At 63.9% G+C, this 14,573-nt stretch overlaps 1 protein-coding gene across 1 annotated transcript in view; it reads right to left on the reverse strand.

The window, feature by feature from the left end:
- Positions 1-14,573, reverse strand: part of FBRSL1 (fibrosin like 1) — an 85,348-nt gene that overhangs the window by 13,523 nt on the left and 57,252 nt on the right. The window contains exon 6 of the mRNA XM_082667140.1: positions 774-819. Coding sequence (XP_082523266.1) covers positions 774-819 — 46 coding nt within the window. The remainder of the gene's footprint in view (positions 1-773; positions 820-14,573) is intronic.

A 14,573-nucleotide genomic window follows, 5' to 3' on the forward strand; every position in this document is an offset into this window, starting at 1 on the left:
GGAGCCTCTGGTGGGCCGCCTTAACCAGGCTCCCCAGCAGGCGTCTGCTCGGCTGCGATGCTCTGACTCGAGGAAGGGGCTTCTTGAGTTCAAGGCACGTAGAGGCCATGCCCGGCTACCAGGCCAGCAGGACCACAGGGCTGCGGGTGCCCCAAGGCCTGTCCTGTGTGGTCACATCCTGAGGGAGCCCTCCAAGCAAAAGGGTCCCTTCTCTGCGCTGGGTCCAGTGAAACCCCCTTCCCAGCCACAGCCCACAGCCGACAGGCTGGGTCACGAAGGCCTATCCTGGCCTTGATGGGACCGTGGCCAGACATCCACCCTCCAGAACAGTGCCTGCCAGAAGAGCTTTGTGGGACAGTGAGATGCTGGGTACCTGCGCCATGCCACTCGGGGCTCACTGGCCAGGGCCTGGGTGTGCTGGCGGGGCCGCATCCCGAGCCGGGAGCTGCTGGCCACCCCGGAGCCCCTGAGCCCAGGGAAGTGCGTTCCTCACGGTCCCGAGCGGTGCAGGGACCCCGCTTTGGGAACGCCGCTCCAGCACTGCCCAGCTCTGGCCGAGACACTGGCCCCGTTCTCAGCTTCCCTTGTTTCCTTGGGGTTTTCCCCGGGGGTTGGCGGGGGGGCGGGCTGCATCCCTCAGTAAACGACAGCACCCAACTCCTGCCTGAGGCTCTGCACCTGAAACCCAAGACAGCCTAACTTGGGGGCCGCCACGGACTTCAGGAATGTGTCCTGTCCCTTCCTAGAGGCCAGGAGCCCAGGGACACACGTACCTTTATCGGCTGCCGGGGCAAAGAGCTTCTCGGAGCCCACAGACGCCTGGAAGAAAGAGAGGAGGGTCAGAGGCCAGAGAGACCTACAGCGCTGGGGTGAACCTGGCCCTCACCCCCTGCCCCCGGCACCCAGGAAACAGGTCTGGGCAGGTTCTGCGCACACAAGGGCCGCCCAGCCTGGCAGAACACATCCTTCTGTGACCACGCCCAGGCCCAGCTGCAAGTACTCGGACACAGGTCATTGGCCTGTGATCAGAGAACCCAGGACGCCCCACTCGGCAGGGATGCGGGGGCTCAGCGGGGCCCTGCTGGGTGGGGAGCTAGGACTTGGGGATCGGGGCTCCGCTGGGCCTGGCACTGGAGGTGGCAGGGTGGGGGCAGCAGAGCTGGGATGCCCCCGCCCCCCAGCCCCAGGCTGCAGGACATCACCTGCCACGCCCCAGACATGCTGCGTCCCAGGTCTGGGGACCCCGGCCACCACTGATGCACTGAGTATCCACGTGGAGTGGGGCCAGCCCACTTCAGGAGGGAACGTGGCAGTTTCTGACGGGCCCCTGGGCCGCTCGGCCTCTCCTCTCCTGGGGAGACGCCCCTGTGTGTGCAGGGCCTTGGGAAGGACAGGGAGGATGAGGGTGTGGCCCACCCGCTGGCTCGCGGCCGCAAGCCCGTAGGCTGTTCTGAGCAGACCTTTTCTTCCTAGCTGGTGTTGTTTTCAAACAGTTTCGCTGAGATATGATTCACATACCATGTAACACGCCCACTGGAGGCACACAGCTGTGAGCAACCATCACCTCAACCTGTTTTAGAACATTTTCAGCCCCAAAAAGAAACCACATGCCCTTCAGCTATCAGTCACCCCAATCCTCGCATCTCCCGCCGCCCCGGGCACCACTACTCTGCTTCCAGTGTCTCCCGATGCCCCCATCGTGGACGTCCTCGGGGAGAAAGCAGACAGTGGTTGCTGTTGGCGTGGGGTGACTGAGTACCAAAGGGCATGAGGCCTCCTCCCAGGACGTCCACTATCAAGAAAGACAGAAAACAGCCGGGGCTGGCGAGAAAAACGTGGGGAAACTGGAACCCTTGTGCGTTGCTGGTGGGAATGTTGAACGGTGCAGCCGCTGTGGAAAACGGTATGGAGGTTCCTCAAAAAATCAATCACAGAACTACCGTATGATGCGGCAATCCCACTCGTGAGCATATGTCCAGAGCACTGAAAGCAGAAGCTCCAACATGTATCTGTCCACCCACGATCACAGCAGCATTATTCACAAGAGCCAAAACGTGGAAGCAGGGACTTCCCTGGTGGTCTAGTGGCTAAGACTCTGCGCTCCCAATGCAGAGGGCCTGGGTTCGACCCCTGGTCAGGGAACTAGATTCCACATGCCAGCAACTAAGAGCCCGCCTGCTGCAACTAAAAAGATCCCACATGTGGCAACGAAGATCCCGAGTGCCGCCACTAAGACCCGGTGCGGGCCAAATAAATAAATACTTAAAAACCCCCAAAACCAAAAAAAACAACAAACGTGGAAGCAACCCAAGTGTCCATAAACAGATGGCTGGAGAAACAAAATGTGGTGTATACACACAATGAAATATTAGTCAGCCTTGAAAAGGGAGGAAACTTTGACTTGGCAGCAACATGGATGACCTTGAGGACGTGATGCTCAGTGAAGCAAGCCAGTCGCAAAAGGACAAGTCCCGTGTGCTTCCACGATATGAGGCCCCCAGAGCAGCAAGTCCACGGAGACAGGGAGCAGGCTGGCGGGTGCCGGGGGAGGGGCGGGGCATTAGTGTTTGACGGGGACAGAGTTTCAGTCTGGCAAGATGAAGCAATTCTGGAGCTGGATGGTTGCACAGCGATATGAATGTATTTAATGCCCCGAGCTGTACACCTAAAATGGTTAAGATGGTAATTTTGTTATGTGTATCTCACCATGATAAATAAAAACCTTAAAGAAAAAAGCGTGAAAGAGCTCTCTGGGGGTGATGAAAACATCCTCTGTCGGACTCTGGTGGGGGGTATGTAGTGGGATGTATTTGTCGAAACACCAAACTGTACACTCAGAACAGGCGCGTTTTGTTTGCACGTAAATTGTGGTGCAAGAAAGTCAATCATGAGACGGGGACTGAGGTGAGAACAGACTGACAGGTGAACAGAACAGAAACAGGAGTCCCAGACAGTGACGCACACAGGAGGCCCAGCACAGGCAGGGCCCGGGTCTGTGGGAAAGGGCAGGAGCTGCTCGGACTGAGGCTCCCCAGGCCCGTGTCACTCCAGGCCTGCTGACGGCAACGTGCAGAGCGAACCGTGAACAGACCGCTGCGCCCCTTACACTCGTGCTGGGCTGGGGCCTCCTGCCTAACCACGCCCCGAAACCCCGCACTGGGAAGAAAACAGGTGGCAAACGCAGCCCGAAAACACAGGCCCACGCTCCTCGGGCTGGACTCGGACCCGCACCAGAGGGGAGTCCCCAGCGGAGGATCCCCCGCCCGGGGGAGCGGGGAGCTGAGGACCGGCGGGCCCTCTGCAGGGAGGCTGTGGCTTTACCTCTTCCTAAGGGTGTTCCCGAGGCATCCTGCGTGGTGAGCAGCCTGGATCGTGGCCTTGCCCGAGGAGACCCCCGGGGGGTGGGCGGGGATGGGTTGGGTGAGGGGTCCACCTGAGCTGGGGGTCCGCGGGGTCAGGAGGGCAGAGTCAGCAGCGCCGGCCCTCCTACCGCTCAGGGCCAGGATGGGGACACCTCACGCCGGCTCACTCTGCACTAGGCATGGCCCCAGCTCTGCTGGGAGCTACGGCCAGGGGCCCCCAGAGCCCTGTATCCTCCCGCAGAGGCCCATGAGTCACCGTTCCTCCCACCCAAAGAACCCCAGGCCTAACAGGACTGGACCCTCGCCATGACCCCAGGAGGGGGTCCTGTTGACACTCCCACTTGAGGCCACACAGCCCGAGTGACAGCTGCCTAATTACTAGCTGGTCTCGTTAACACTCTCACAAATTAATTCTCCACACAGCAGCCGAGAGTATCTTTAAAAACCAAACCAGAACAAGTCACCCTGGACTGAAAACACTCCAGTGCCTTCCCACTGCCCCAAACTACAGTGTGAGCTTCTCCCCCAGCCCCGAAAAGGGTGTGGCCGGCCGGCCTGTCTGGGCCCTTGACCCAGTGGCTTCGGCCAAGTCCCCACAGGCCTTCCCAGACCCCATCAGTCTGAGGGTGCCCCGCCCCCACTGGCGCACGTTTAAATTCTCTTCGCCTGCTGCCCTGCACCAGCGGGAGAAGGGCATGAGTGGGCAGGGCTGGCGCCGCCCAAATGAGATGGGCCAGAGCAGGGGCAGCCACTCTGCTCTCCGGAGGCCGCCCCCTCAAGGTCTCCATCACCTGAGGCACCGACAGCCCCTCCGGGTCTGGGGGTGGTGCTGACCGTGCAAGCAGCCCACCCCAGTGCCTTATCGGGCGCTATCAGCAGGTGCAATGAATGAGCTCAGCCTGCAAGCTGTCATTAGCTCCCAGGGCTGTGGTCGCTGGGCCACTGGGAGGGGGAGGGGCTACTCCACGGCAGGTCGGCGTGTGTGCCAGCCCTCACCTGATACAGCAGGGCACCCCGACCCACCAAGGCTGGGGTCGCAAAGGAACGTGGTAGAGGCGTCACTGTGAGAAAGTGCGTTTGCTCCTGCGGGGCAGGACTGCCCTCGGTCTGAGACTGGGGGTGGAGGAAAGAGCGGCAAGTCCAGTTAAGGCTGCAGGCGCCGCGGCTGCCCTGCCCGGGAGGCCCAGCTAGGCCAGTTCTGGTTCACTTCAAGGCCCCAGAGCCAGGAGGTGGCGCCCCAGACACTGGGAAAGTGAAAGGGGAGCACAGGAGGGAGTGGAGGGGGGCGAGGAGCGGCGACGGGGAGCGTCTTCCCTGGCCCTGCCAAGCCCTGGGATGCCACCCGGGCAAAGGAGGGAGGCAGGTGACAAGGCCACTGTCCCCTGTCCGTCCGGTCCTCACAGCCACACTGCCCAAGTTAAAGTTTGCTCAGGGAAGCTGAGGGATCCAAGTCCCCACAGGGGTCGTGGGCAGGGACCTGGCAGGCTTCCACCGCACGGCAAGGGCCGGGATACCGGGCCAGGCACAGCCAGGCCCACTGGAGAAGTCTCTCAACAAACACCCACAGGCACCCTTAGCTCCCAGGACCTCTGAGGCCGTGGCTCAGGTTCCAGCCCTTCCCAGCACAGGCACAAAGCCACCCCTGCTGGGACTTGGCCCAGGTCGAGGTCCCTCGGTTCTTTCCCTTCCAGGACAAGGGGTCCGGAGCCGGCCAGCTGACCCAAGGCGGGTGGGCAGCCCTAGCGCAACCACCAGATCTGTGCTAATAACTTCCCGAGGATTATCCACTGGGACTTGACCCAGGCAGCGCCGGCACCCTCCAATCCTGGCACTGAGCCGGTGTGGGTGTGAAAGGAAAGGGTCACTTCAGGCCAAAGTGCAGGTTGGAGGTCCCCGGGCTGCAAGTTCAGGGTCCCCGTGGAAGAGGCCCGCTCCGTACGGAGAATGTCAGGGTCAGCACTCTTTCCCCGGAGATACGCAATCCCGGCCGCGGGCGGAGGTCAAGGCGCGCTTTGTTTGCGAGGACCCAACCTACGGGGCAGCCTCGGCCCAGACACGCGGCACAGACTCCGCCGGCCGCGCCCGGCCCCAGACAAAGAGCTCCAACTCCGGGCAGGTGAGCGCGGCGGCGGTCGGGAACCCGGGCGGCCGAGCCCGCGCCAGGGCGCAGACAAAGGCGCGCGTCCCCCAGCGCCCTGCCCCGCCTCCGCCGCGGGCCCCCCAGCGCCCTGGCCGAGGCCCAGGACTCTCTGCGGGTCTGCCGCCACGTGCGCCCCAGGGGCGCAGGCGGAGGTACGTGGGGTCTCCGCGCGCCCGGCTCCCGTGAGAGACGGAGTGAGCAGAGCGCCGGGGGCCTCTCCCGCTCCCCGTTCCTATAGAAGGGGCGGCTGCTCTCTCAACCCCGGCCCCCAAAGTCCCGAGTTCCTCCCCGCAGCCACCAGCGCTCACTCACCGCGCGGGCGCCCCGGGTCCGGCGCGCTCTGCAGGCGACCGCCGCTAGTCCTCGTACCGGAGCCGGAGTCGAAGCTGGGCGGCATGGACGCGGGCCACCGCCAGCCTCGGCCCGTCGAGGTGGCCCCTCTCCCGTGGCGCCCTGCCTAGCCGGAACCCAGGCCGGGGGCGCGCGAGGCACGCATGTCCGCCGCGCCGACTCGGCGCGCTCCGGGCGGCTCTCGGTGCGCACTGGGCTCCCGGACGCCGTCGGGCGCGGGGCAGGGCCCACCGGCGGCGGGGACGGAGGCGGCAAGCTCACTGCTGGCTGGCGCGCAGGCGGCGGCCAAGGAGCGCGGCGGGGCGGGGCGGGGCGGGGGCGGGGCGCGGGCAGGCCCGATTAATCCAGCCCCGAGACGCAGATCTGCCCGCACGGGGCCGCGGACTTGGGTTCGAGCGTTCGCCGTCCCATCCCCGTCACCAGGTCAGAGCGCGCGGTGCCAGCTGTACCGAACGCTGTATGGGCCGGCTCCTCCGACGCTCACAGCAACGAGTATGGATGGCTCCTACGCCCAGTTTACAGGGGGGAAAACTGAGTCACGGAGCGGCGAGGTCGAGGAGCTGGGACTTGAAGGAAGGACAACAGAGCCCCCACATCTGTCCGATGTAAGCTCCGCCCTCAGTTTCACCATCTGCGAAATGGGGATGCAAAGTGGGAGAAGGGGTCCAACTAGTTACTGTAATTGCGAGTACACGCCAACCCTGACCACTACTCCGGAGCCACCTGGCCGCTCCGTGGGCTCAAACCGAGTTCAGATCCAGGGGGAACAACCGCCCCTTGAGAAGGCCGAGTATCTGCCCCACATGGATCCAGGCCCACGGGGTGGCACCTAACATTCCAGAGCGCGCAGGTGCAACACCAGGACGCCAGCAGCACAACTCCCAATCATGAAACTTGCTGTAAAACAATCCACGGAGGGTAAGGGGGCCGAGGGGCTCCTGGAAGGAGTTTGAGAGCCCACCTCTAAGCTGCTGTGGGGCTAAGGCCACCAGGAGGTCAGCTCTGGCGAGGCATCCTGGGACCCACAGCTTAGAGCCCAGGTTCAGGGCCTGCAGACGCCTGCCCTAAGCTGGGTGATCAGAGGCGGGTCCATTCAGCGGGGAAGCGCGCAGCCATTCAAACGGGACCCTGGGACACAGCTCCAGAGCCTCGGGCACTGGGCCAGCGCTCCCTTTTCAAAAGGCGGCAAAACACAGGCAGACACATGCACTCACACAGCCCACAGTTAATCTCCAACCGTAAAAAAGAAATGGCCAACGGTGCCAGCCTCTAGGTGGGGCTTTTAAGTCCTTTTGTTCTGTTTGAATTATTTACCAATTACATATATTCCCCTTACCCCGCCCCCATAAACATCATACCACGAAACCCTGTTTCCTGCCATAAAAACAGCACATATGTGGCACCGTGCTGAATGGCTTCTAACCATGAAATCACTGGGCCCTCACGCCTATCCTTTGAGGACATACTATTGTCATCTCCGTTTTGTTGATGAGGAAACTGAGACAGAGAAGTGAGGTGACATGCTGGAGGCCACGGAGCTGGTATGTGGCAGGGCTGGGATTGGAAACCCGGCAGTCTGACCCTGGGGTCCGTGGGTTTAGCCAAGACGTGCTCTTCCTCTAGGAGAGCAGTAGAGACCGGTCCTGGGACGTGGGATTCTGGCGGGAGAACCCTGACTCCCAGGCTGGGGGGTGGCTGTACCTCAGGGGTGGGTGTCTGCGGGCCCATGTGCCCCCGTGCCCACTGCACCATGCCCCAGCAGGGTGTGAGCTCTTGCACTTGGCCCAGCTCCAAGGCCTCTGGCAGCGAAGGGGAAAGGTGTTCATGCAGTGGGGTGTCCTGATCTACCCCTCTGGGGTCAGCAGCAAAAGGGCCCTAAGCCCAGAAGTCTGTGAACCTTACACAGCAAAGTGGAATCAAGGTTGGTCAGTTGACCCGGAGATGGGGAGACGATGCCATGGGCACAGCTTAATCTCAGGGTCCTTACTAGTGGGAGGAGAGACGGGAAGACGCTGCCCTCTGGCTGTGAAGATGGAGGAAGGGGCCGGGAGCCCAGGCATGTGGGCGCCTCTACAAGCTCAGAAAGGCCGGGAAGGGATTCTCCCTGGAGCCGCAGAGGGGCCGGCCCAGCCCACAGCTTGACTCCCGCGGGGACACTCCTGTGGGACTTCTGGCCTCCAGACTGAGAGATAATAGTGTAGTACTTGGCTGCCGAGTTGGTGACAACCTGTCACCGCAGCCACACTCAGCTACACTCACAGCCAGGACCCCGACTAGGGGACGGAATGCAGAACAAGCCGCCCCATCGGCAGGCCTGAGTCAAGCTCACAGCCTAGTGGGAGAGAAGGGCCACACACAGGGAGACAGGTGATACGAGTGCAGATGGGGTGGACAGACAGTAAAGGGCAATGTGAAAGGCAGTGACGGGCACTGATCTGATGGCAGCTGGGGGAGCCTTCCCATGAGGCCCGTCTGAGCTGAGGCCTGAAACATGAGAAGGACCAGGCTACGCTGAGGGGAGCTCAGGGAAGAGCCTTCTGGGGCGGCCACAGCCAGTGCAAAGGCCTTGAGGCAGGAACAACCTGGCAGGGCCAGCCAGGGAGGTGGGGTGGGGCACAGGGCCTTGAGGGCCATGAGAGAGCTTGGGCATTTGTGTTGAGCAACAGGAAGAGATGTGTGTGGGATCTGAGGAGGAGACGGATGATGAGGTCTTTAAAAAGACCCCTCTGTAGGATCCGCCACAGGGCTGGGTGGGGCGCAGGGAGCTGGGCTAGGAGCTGCAGTGACAAGCAGGCATGGGGATGACAGGGGGCAGGTGGTGGGGCCCCTCCAGAGGTGGGGACAGGGGCTCTCCCACTGGAGATGTCAGCTGGCAGTGGTTACGGAGCTTGGAGCTCTGGGGGCGGTGACCCTGGTGCGCCAGCTCAGGCCACCTCCCCCAGTTGAGCAGCTGAATCCTCGGGGCCCCAAAGGTACACTGCATCATCATGTCTCCTCCAGATGAGCAGCCGGGCTGCACCCAGTCTCTCCCAGCTACCTGGAGACCCCACCCCTGGCAGTAAAAGTTTCCTGGAGCCCGTGGCGGTGGGGAGAGCGGGTGGCAACTGAGGGCTGGGCCAGCGCCGGGAACCAGCGGGAGCAGCTCGGAGCTTCTCCAGCCGCAGCCCGGCCTCGTCTCCCGGTCCAGACCAAGCCCCTGGCTCTGACCATCAGGTCATGGTCAAGGTCTCAGTGTGCCCCCCGGCTCCTCTCCCACCACAGCCTGACCTTGGAGGAGCCTGTCTTCCCGTAATGACGCGGCTTCGCTTCAAACATCATTCTTAAGACCACCTTGGGCTCTCATGGTCCTTGAAAAGGCCGCAGTCCTTGCCAGGCTACCTCTGAGCCAGGGCACCGCCCTCTGGTTTGGGAGTAAAGTCAGACTTTGGGCAGGACTGGCTCTAATTCTGTTTAGAAAGGAAAGTGGCTGTGATGTGAAAGATTTAATGAGGTTAGAAATCTAGAAGGAAACGGGGCGGGACTAGATTACCAGGAGGGACATCCCTGTGCGACTTCCAGGCCAAACAGAGGTAACCCACTCAGGGCCCGCGCGTGGTGGGCAGGGCCGACAACCAATCTTAGAACCACATCTGTCATCGTTGCACAGAGCAAGGGGGAGGTGTCGTCACAGGGGCCATGGAGGGGCTCCACCCACAGCCGGGGGGCACTGGGAGTGCCCACCCCACTGCCAATCAGCCACGTCAGTCGCTGGGCTCCGCTCGGCTGGGCTAAGGTGCTGACAGCTGGCCCGCTCCCTCGTGGCTGCATCTCTGGGGGGCAAGTGGATGCAGGGGCTGCAGGCGAAGGCCTGTGGGCCGTGTGACAAGGACACCTGCCGAGACAGGGTCCCATGCGTGTGAGAAGGCCAGTGTGGCTGGGGGGGGTCACTGGGGGGATGGGGGCCAGGCTTCCTGGGCTGGGCTCCCCAGCCTCAGTTCATCCTTGCCGAGCTGCGACTGTGGCCTCACACAGAGCGACCCCGTGGCTGTGGACCGGAGCGCAGACGCTCTGGGCCAGGCTGGCGGGCTCAGCGGAGGGGAGGGCGTGGGAGGCGGGGCGGGGTCCAGAGGGTCCTCGCTAGCTGGGCATGTCCATCATTGGTGTCCAGTGTTGGGAAAGAAGCAAAGGCCAGAAAAATCTACAAATGCTCACTAATGGGCCGACCAAGGGTGAACTCAGACCCCGCTCAACGCTGGCTCGCCCTCCTTACTGACCAGAAAATGCAAGTTCAGTGCACAACGGCAGAGGGGTAACTGCAGACTGTGCCGAAGATGTGAGGGTGCGTGCAATTGCGAAGACCCTCTGGAAAGCCTTGCAGGAGGGAGGATCTGATGGGCTTGGGAGAACGGCCGCGTGGATGCTGCGTGAGGCTGAGCGGGGCTTCTAGGGCGCAGGAGGCCCCGGGCCCTCTGCAGCCCTCAGCGCTGCGGCCACGACAACCCTCTGCGGTTTGTGCTGCCCGTGAGGCCGCTGCGAGCAGGCCAGGGCAGCCTGCTGCGGCGGCTGAGTGTGGCCCCCAAAGACATGCACACCCAGAACCTCAGGATGTGACCGTGTTTGGAATTAGGGTCTTTGCAGCTGTGATTCAGGATCTTGGGGTGAGTGCACCCTGGACTGGGGGCCCAAGTCCTATGACTGCATCCTTCTGCACAGAGGAGACACAGACACGGGGGTGCGGGAGGGAGGCCACGTGACCACGGAGGCGGAGATGGGAGCGATTCCACGAGCTAGGGAAGCCTGAGGCCACCAGGGGCAGGAAGCCTCCTCCAGGGGAGCGCGGCCCTGCCCACACCTTGATGCCAGGCTCCCGGTCTCCGGGACGTAGGAGAACAACTTCCTGTGGTTTAAGCTGCCCAGTGTGTGGTACTGGGGTCCACTGAGTGTGCGGTGGGCACCCTGACCAGCCCATCCCTGAGGGGAGTGGGTTCTCAGCCGGTGTCTAATGCAGAAGCCATGAGCTCCAGGTATCAGGAGGGGCGTGTGGGCACTGAGCGCACCCGTGTATGTGCACACGCGAGTGCCCGCTGAGTGCACGTGTGTGCGACACTCCGTGGGCGAACACGCGCACGTGTGCGGGTGTGAAGGCGTGCGTGTGCGTGTGTGGGAGCACGCGCGTGCGCGACGCAGGGCAGGGACGTGTGGCGGCTGCCTGTCCCCAGCCGCGTCTGCGTCTGCACGAAGGCCACGGAGGCCTGGCTCTCTTCAGCCAGAGCAACGGCAAAGCCCTTCCTCTCGAGGCGGCGCCTCCGGTCCTGCTGGGGACCCGGGGGCACAGCGCCGTTGTGGCGCTGATCCAGCTCTGCGCCGTGGCAGGGCCGGGGCGTGCAGGGACGGGGTGGGGAGTCTCGGCCGCCCTCTAACCCCTGCCCCAGCCACCCGACTGGTCCTCAAGCTCTGACCATTTCTGAAAGCATCTGCTTGTTCTACATGCTTGGCCTCTGCCTGTGCCCTGACCAATCCGTGGTTCCCCCAGGTAAGGACCATCCACCTCGCAAGCCTGCACCAGGCCCCTGGCGCCCCCGCCCAGTGAGGCCCCCTCCGAGGCTAGCAGGGCAGATGTCGTCTGAAGGTGCTACGACCCCTCCAGGCACAGAGGGGTATGAACACCCCAGGGCCAGAGGACAACCTCCCTGTAAGCGCCCAGGCAGCCCGGTGCATCCCTGCGGGAGCCCGGGGAGACCTGGAGGTGGATGCGGGAGCTGCCCGGGGTCCTGCTCAGCTAGTTCTGGAAAGGCCAGGGCAGGGGAGGCAGCAGGGGCAGCTGGCCCCCACCGTGGAGGCTTCCTGCCTTCTCCTCCAGCCTGCCGGCTCCTCCTCGGCCTCAGCGTTCCCATTCAGCTGGAAGGTGCAGGTGCAAGTCCCGCCCGGCACTCAGGTCTGTGTGACCCCAGCAGGAAGTTAAACTCTCCGCACCCAGCTTTCTGCTGAGCCCCGCGGGCACTCCCACCTTCGCTGCTGTGCCGGGCCTCACGCTACACGGCGCTCATGGACGGGGCCCCTGGGGTCGGTGCCCACCCCCCATTCTCTGTCCCTGGCGGCCATCACACCTGTCTCACCTATGCTGGGACGCCCCTCAGGCTCCTCAGACCCAGCACCTCCCAGACTGAGACCCTCCCCTACCTCTATCCCGTGGCGTCCTGCGGCCCCCCACGTGCCCAGGGCCGTCCCAGGGGAGCAGTGGGTTCCCGAAGGCATCAGCGGGTTCTAGCGTCCCAGCCCACAGGCCCTAGTGGGCCTGGATGGATCCAATGTGATCACAAGGGGCCTCATAAGAGGGAGGCAGGAGAGTCAGAGAAGAAGACGTGACCTCAGAAGCAGAGGTCAGAGTGACGAGGGGAGGAGGCTACGAGCCCAGGAACACGGCAGCCTCCAGAAGCCGGCCAGGCAAGGAACCACGTTCTCCCTGGAGCCTCTGGAAGGAAGCAGCCCTGCTGACGCCTTGGTTTTGGCTTAGGGAGACCCATTTTGGGCTTCTGACCTCCTCAACTATAAACCTGAGCTGTTTTAGGCCACGCAGTCTATGGTAATTTGTTACAGCAGCTGTAGGACACAAGCGCCTCTCCCACCCCTGCATCCACAGCCCAGGCCTCCGCCCGCGCCTGCTGGGACCCTTGCAGTAGCCTGACGGTGCCTGACTCCCCCAAGGCCTCCGGTCCTGGCAGATCCTCACTCTGTACCTCGGGTTCCTCGCTGAGGTGGGGCTGCAGGACAGATGCCGCGTCAGAGGGTTATCTGGGGCGGAATGAGCTGACGCGTGCAGGGCCCAGGAGGCGCGGGCTACATTTCAGTCATCGGATCGTGGTCCTTGCTGGGACCTATGTGCCGCCCCCGTGCCTGCCTGGGACCCTCAGTGAGCAAACCACCAAAGGCCCTTCCTCTTCCTCGGGCAGCCCCGTGGGAAGACACGCTCTGGTTGGAGCAGCCCTAGGTCACGGTGCACAGCCCGGAGCCCCTGTGAGGACACCCTGGTGAGGTCACCGGTGTAGGACCCCCTGCACCGGGGAGCACCAGCTCCCTGCACCTCTGTCCCCCCAGCACCCGGCCTTGGAGGGGGGCCTGCAGCTGGGAGAGAGGAAGGCGGGTGCACCTCCTACAGACTACGGGAAGGTGTTCTCGGGAGCGGGGCCGGGCCGGCACACGGAGGAAACCTCTGTGAGCAGGGACGCTCCGAGGGCAAGCAGGGGCATCCTGCGGGAACTGGGGGCAGCGGTGGCGTGGGAGGCAAGTACCAGCGGGGCCCGGGATGCAGAGGGGAGCTGCCCCGAGACGGGCGGCAGGGACGCACGCGGGGCGCTGCGCGGAGCCGCTGTCGGGCTGTCGTGCCCTTTCCTGGCTGCCACAGGGACCTAAGGGGTGGGTCCAGCGAGCCTCGTGTCAGAGGCGAGAGGCGGGGACTCAGAGGAGGCCCCCGTCAGGCATCAGGCGTCAGCGCCTGGACCAGCGTCCGTGCTCACTGCAGACTGAGGGCCCCAAGCAGCGAGGCGGACCCGGGGCCTGGGGGGTGGACGCCTGCCTGGCCATCTCAGGAGCAATCGCTGACCCCCCAAGCCCCAGCCTCCCCCCCGGGCCACAGGCACCCCCACAACCCCCGTTCGCAACGCTTAACTAGAGAAGAGCGAGGCTCGGGGCTGCAGGGCTGCCCTCGGAGGACACCCGGCCCTCCGGCCAGCCACCTAACGGCCCCATCCCCGGCCCTGCCCGTTCCCGCAGCCCAGTGCCGGGAGCACGTCTTGGAGGGCTGGAGGGGCGAGCCTGGCGGGCAGGCCAGACAGACACCCCTCAAGAGAGGGCTGGGTGCTGGCCGGGCCGCTCAGGCAGACGGCAGCCGGCCTGGACCAGCAGAGTGCCTGACCAGCCCCACACAATTTTTCACCCCGTATTTTTCCAATAAAACAACAGTTAGACACCAACCGCAGCCATCTGGCTGCCCGGCTCCAGAGCCTCCTGGCAGCTCAGGCCGCCTTCCCCGCCAGCACTGAGCGCCCAGAGCAGGGCCGGGGTGGGGCGTGGGGAAGCATGTAGGGGTTCTGTGGTGAGGGGAGTGTCTCAGGGGGTGGGGGGCCTGCATCCCGGGCGTGGGCTGCCCCCGGGGCAGGGCCTGGTCCCGCAGAAGGGGAGGCGGCGGAGAGGTTTTCCATCTGTCTGTCTGTCCCTAAGTCTGCGCGTCAGCCTCCGGGGCTGGGCTGGTTGGAGAGGCCTCGTGGGTTTCCGACTGTCCGTGTCTGGGAGGCATACTGTCCTCAGCATGTCCGCACCTCGAGCCAAGAGGCAGAGCCCGAGGCCGGTGGGCAAGGGGCGGGTGGGCCGGCAGGAGCCCAGGGCCGGGGAGGCAAGCAGGGCAGGAGGGGCAGCCATAGGCCCTGGAGGTGCAGCTGCTCTCAGACCCTGACCTCAGACGCTGGCGGGCGTGGGGGCGCAAACCAGCCAGGAGACACGGAGCCCTGGTCTTCCCGCCGCCCTGCCCAGGAGGAGGCCTCCTTGGGGCTGCCTGCCTGGCACGCCATCCCCAGCGCCCAGCACGGGTGTGGAGTCAGCGCCCACAGACCCCGCGCACGGGGCTCCGCCCTCACTCTCCCGCCCCACCTGCACACCCAGCTGCGTCTCCGCAGCCCGGGGGGCTTCTGACCGCTGCTTCCAGTCTGCTGTGCACCAAGAAGTGTGACAAGTCAAGCTTGTCCCAG

Source organism: Grampus griseus (assembly GCF_964374135.1).
Source record: "Grampus griseus genome assembly, chromosome: 12".
Lineage (NCBI taxonomy): Eukaryota > Metazoa > Chordata > Mammalia > Artiodactyla > Delphinidae > Grampus > Grampus griseus.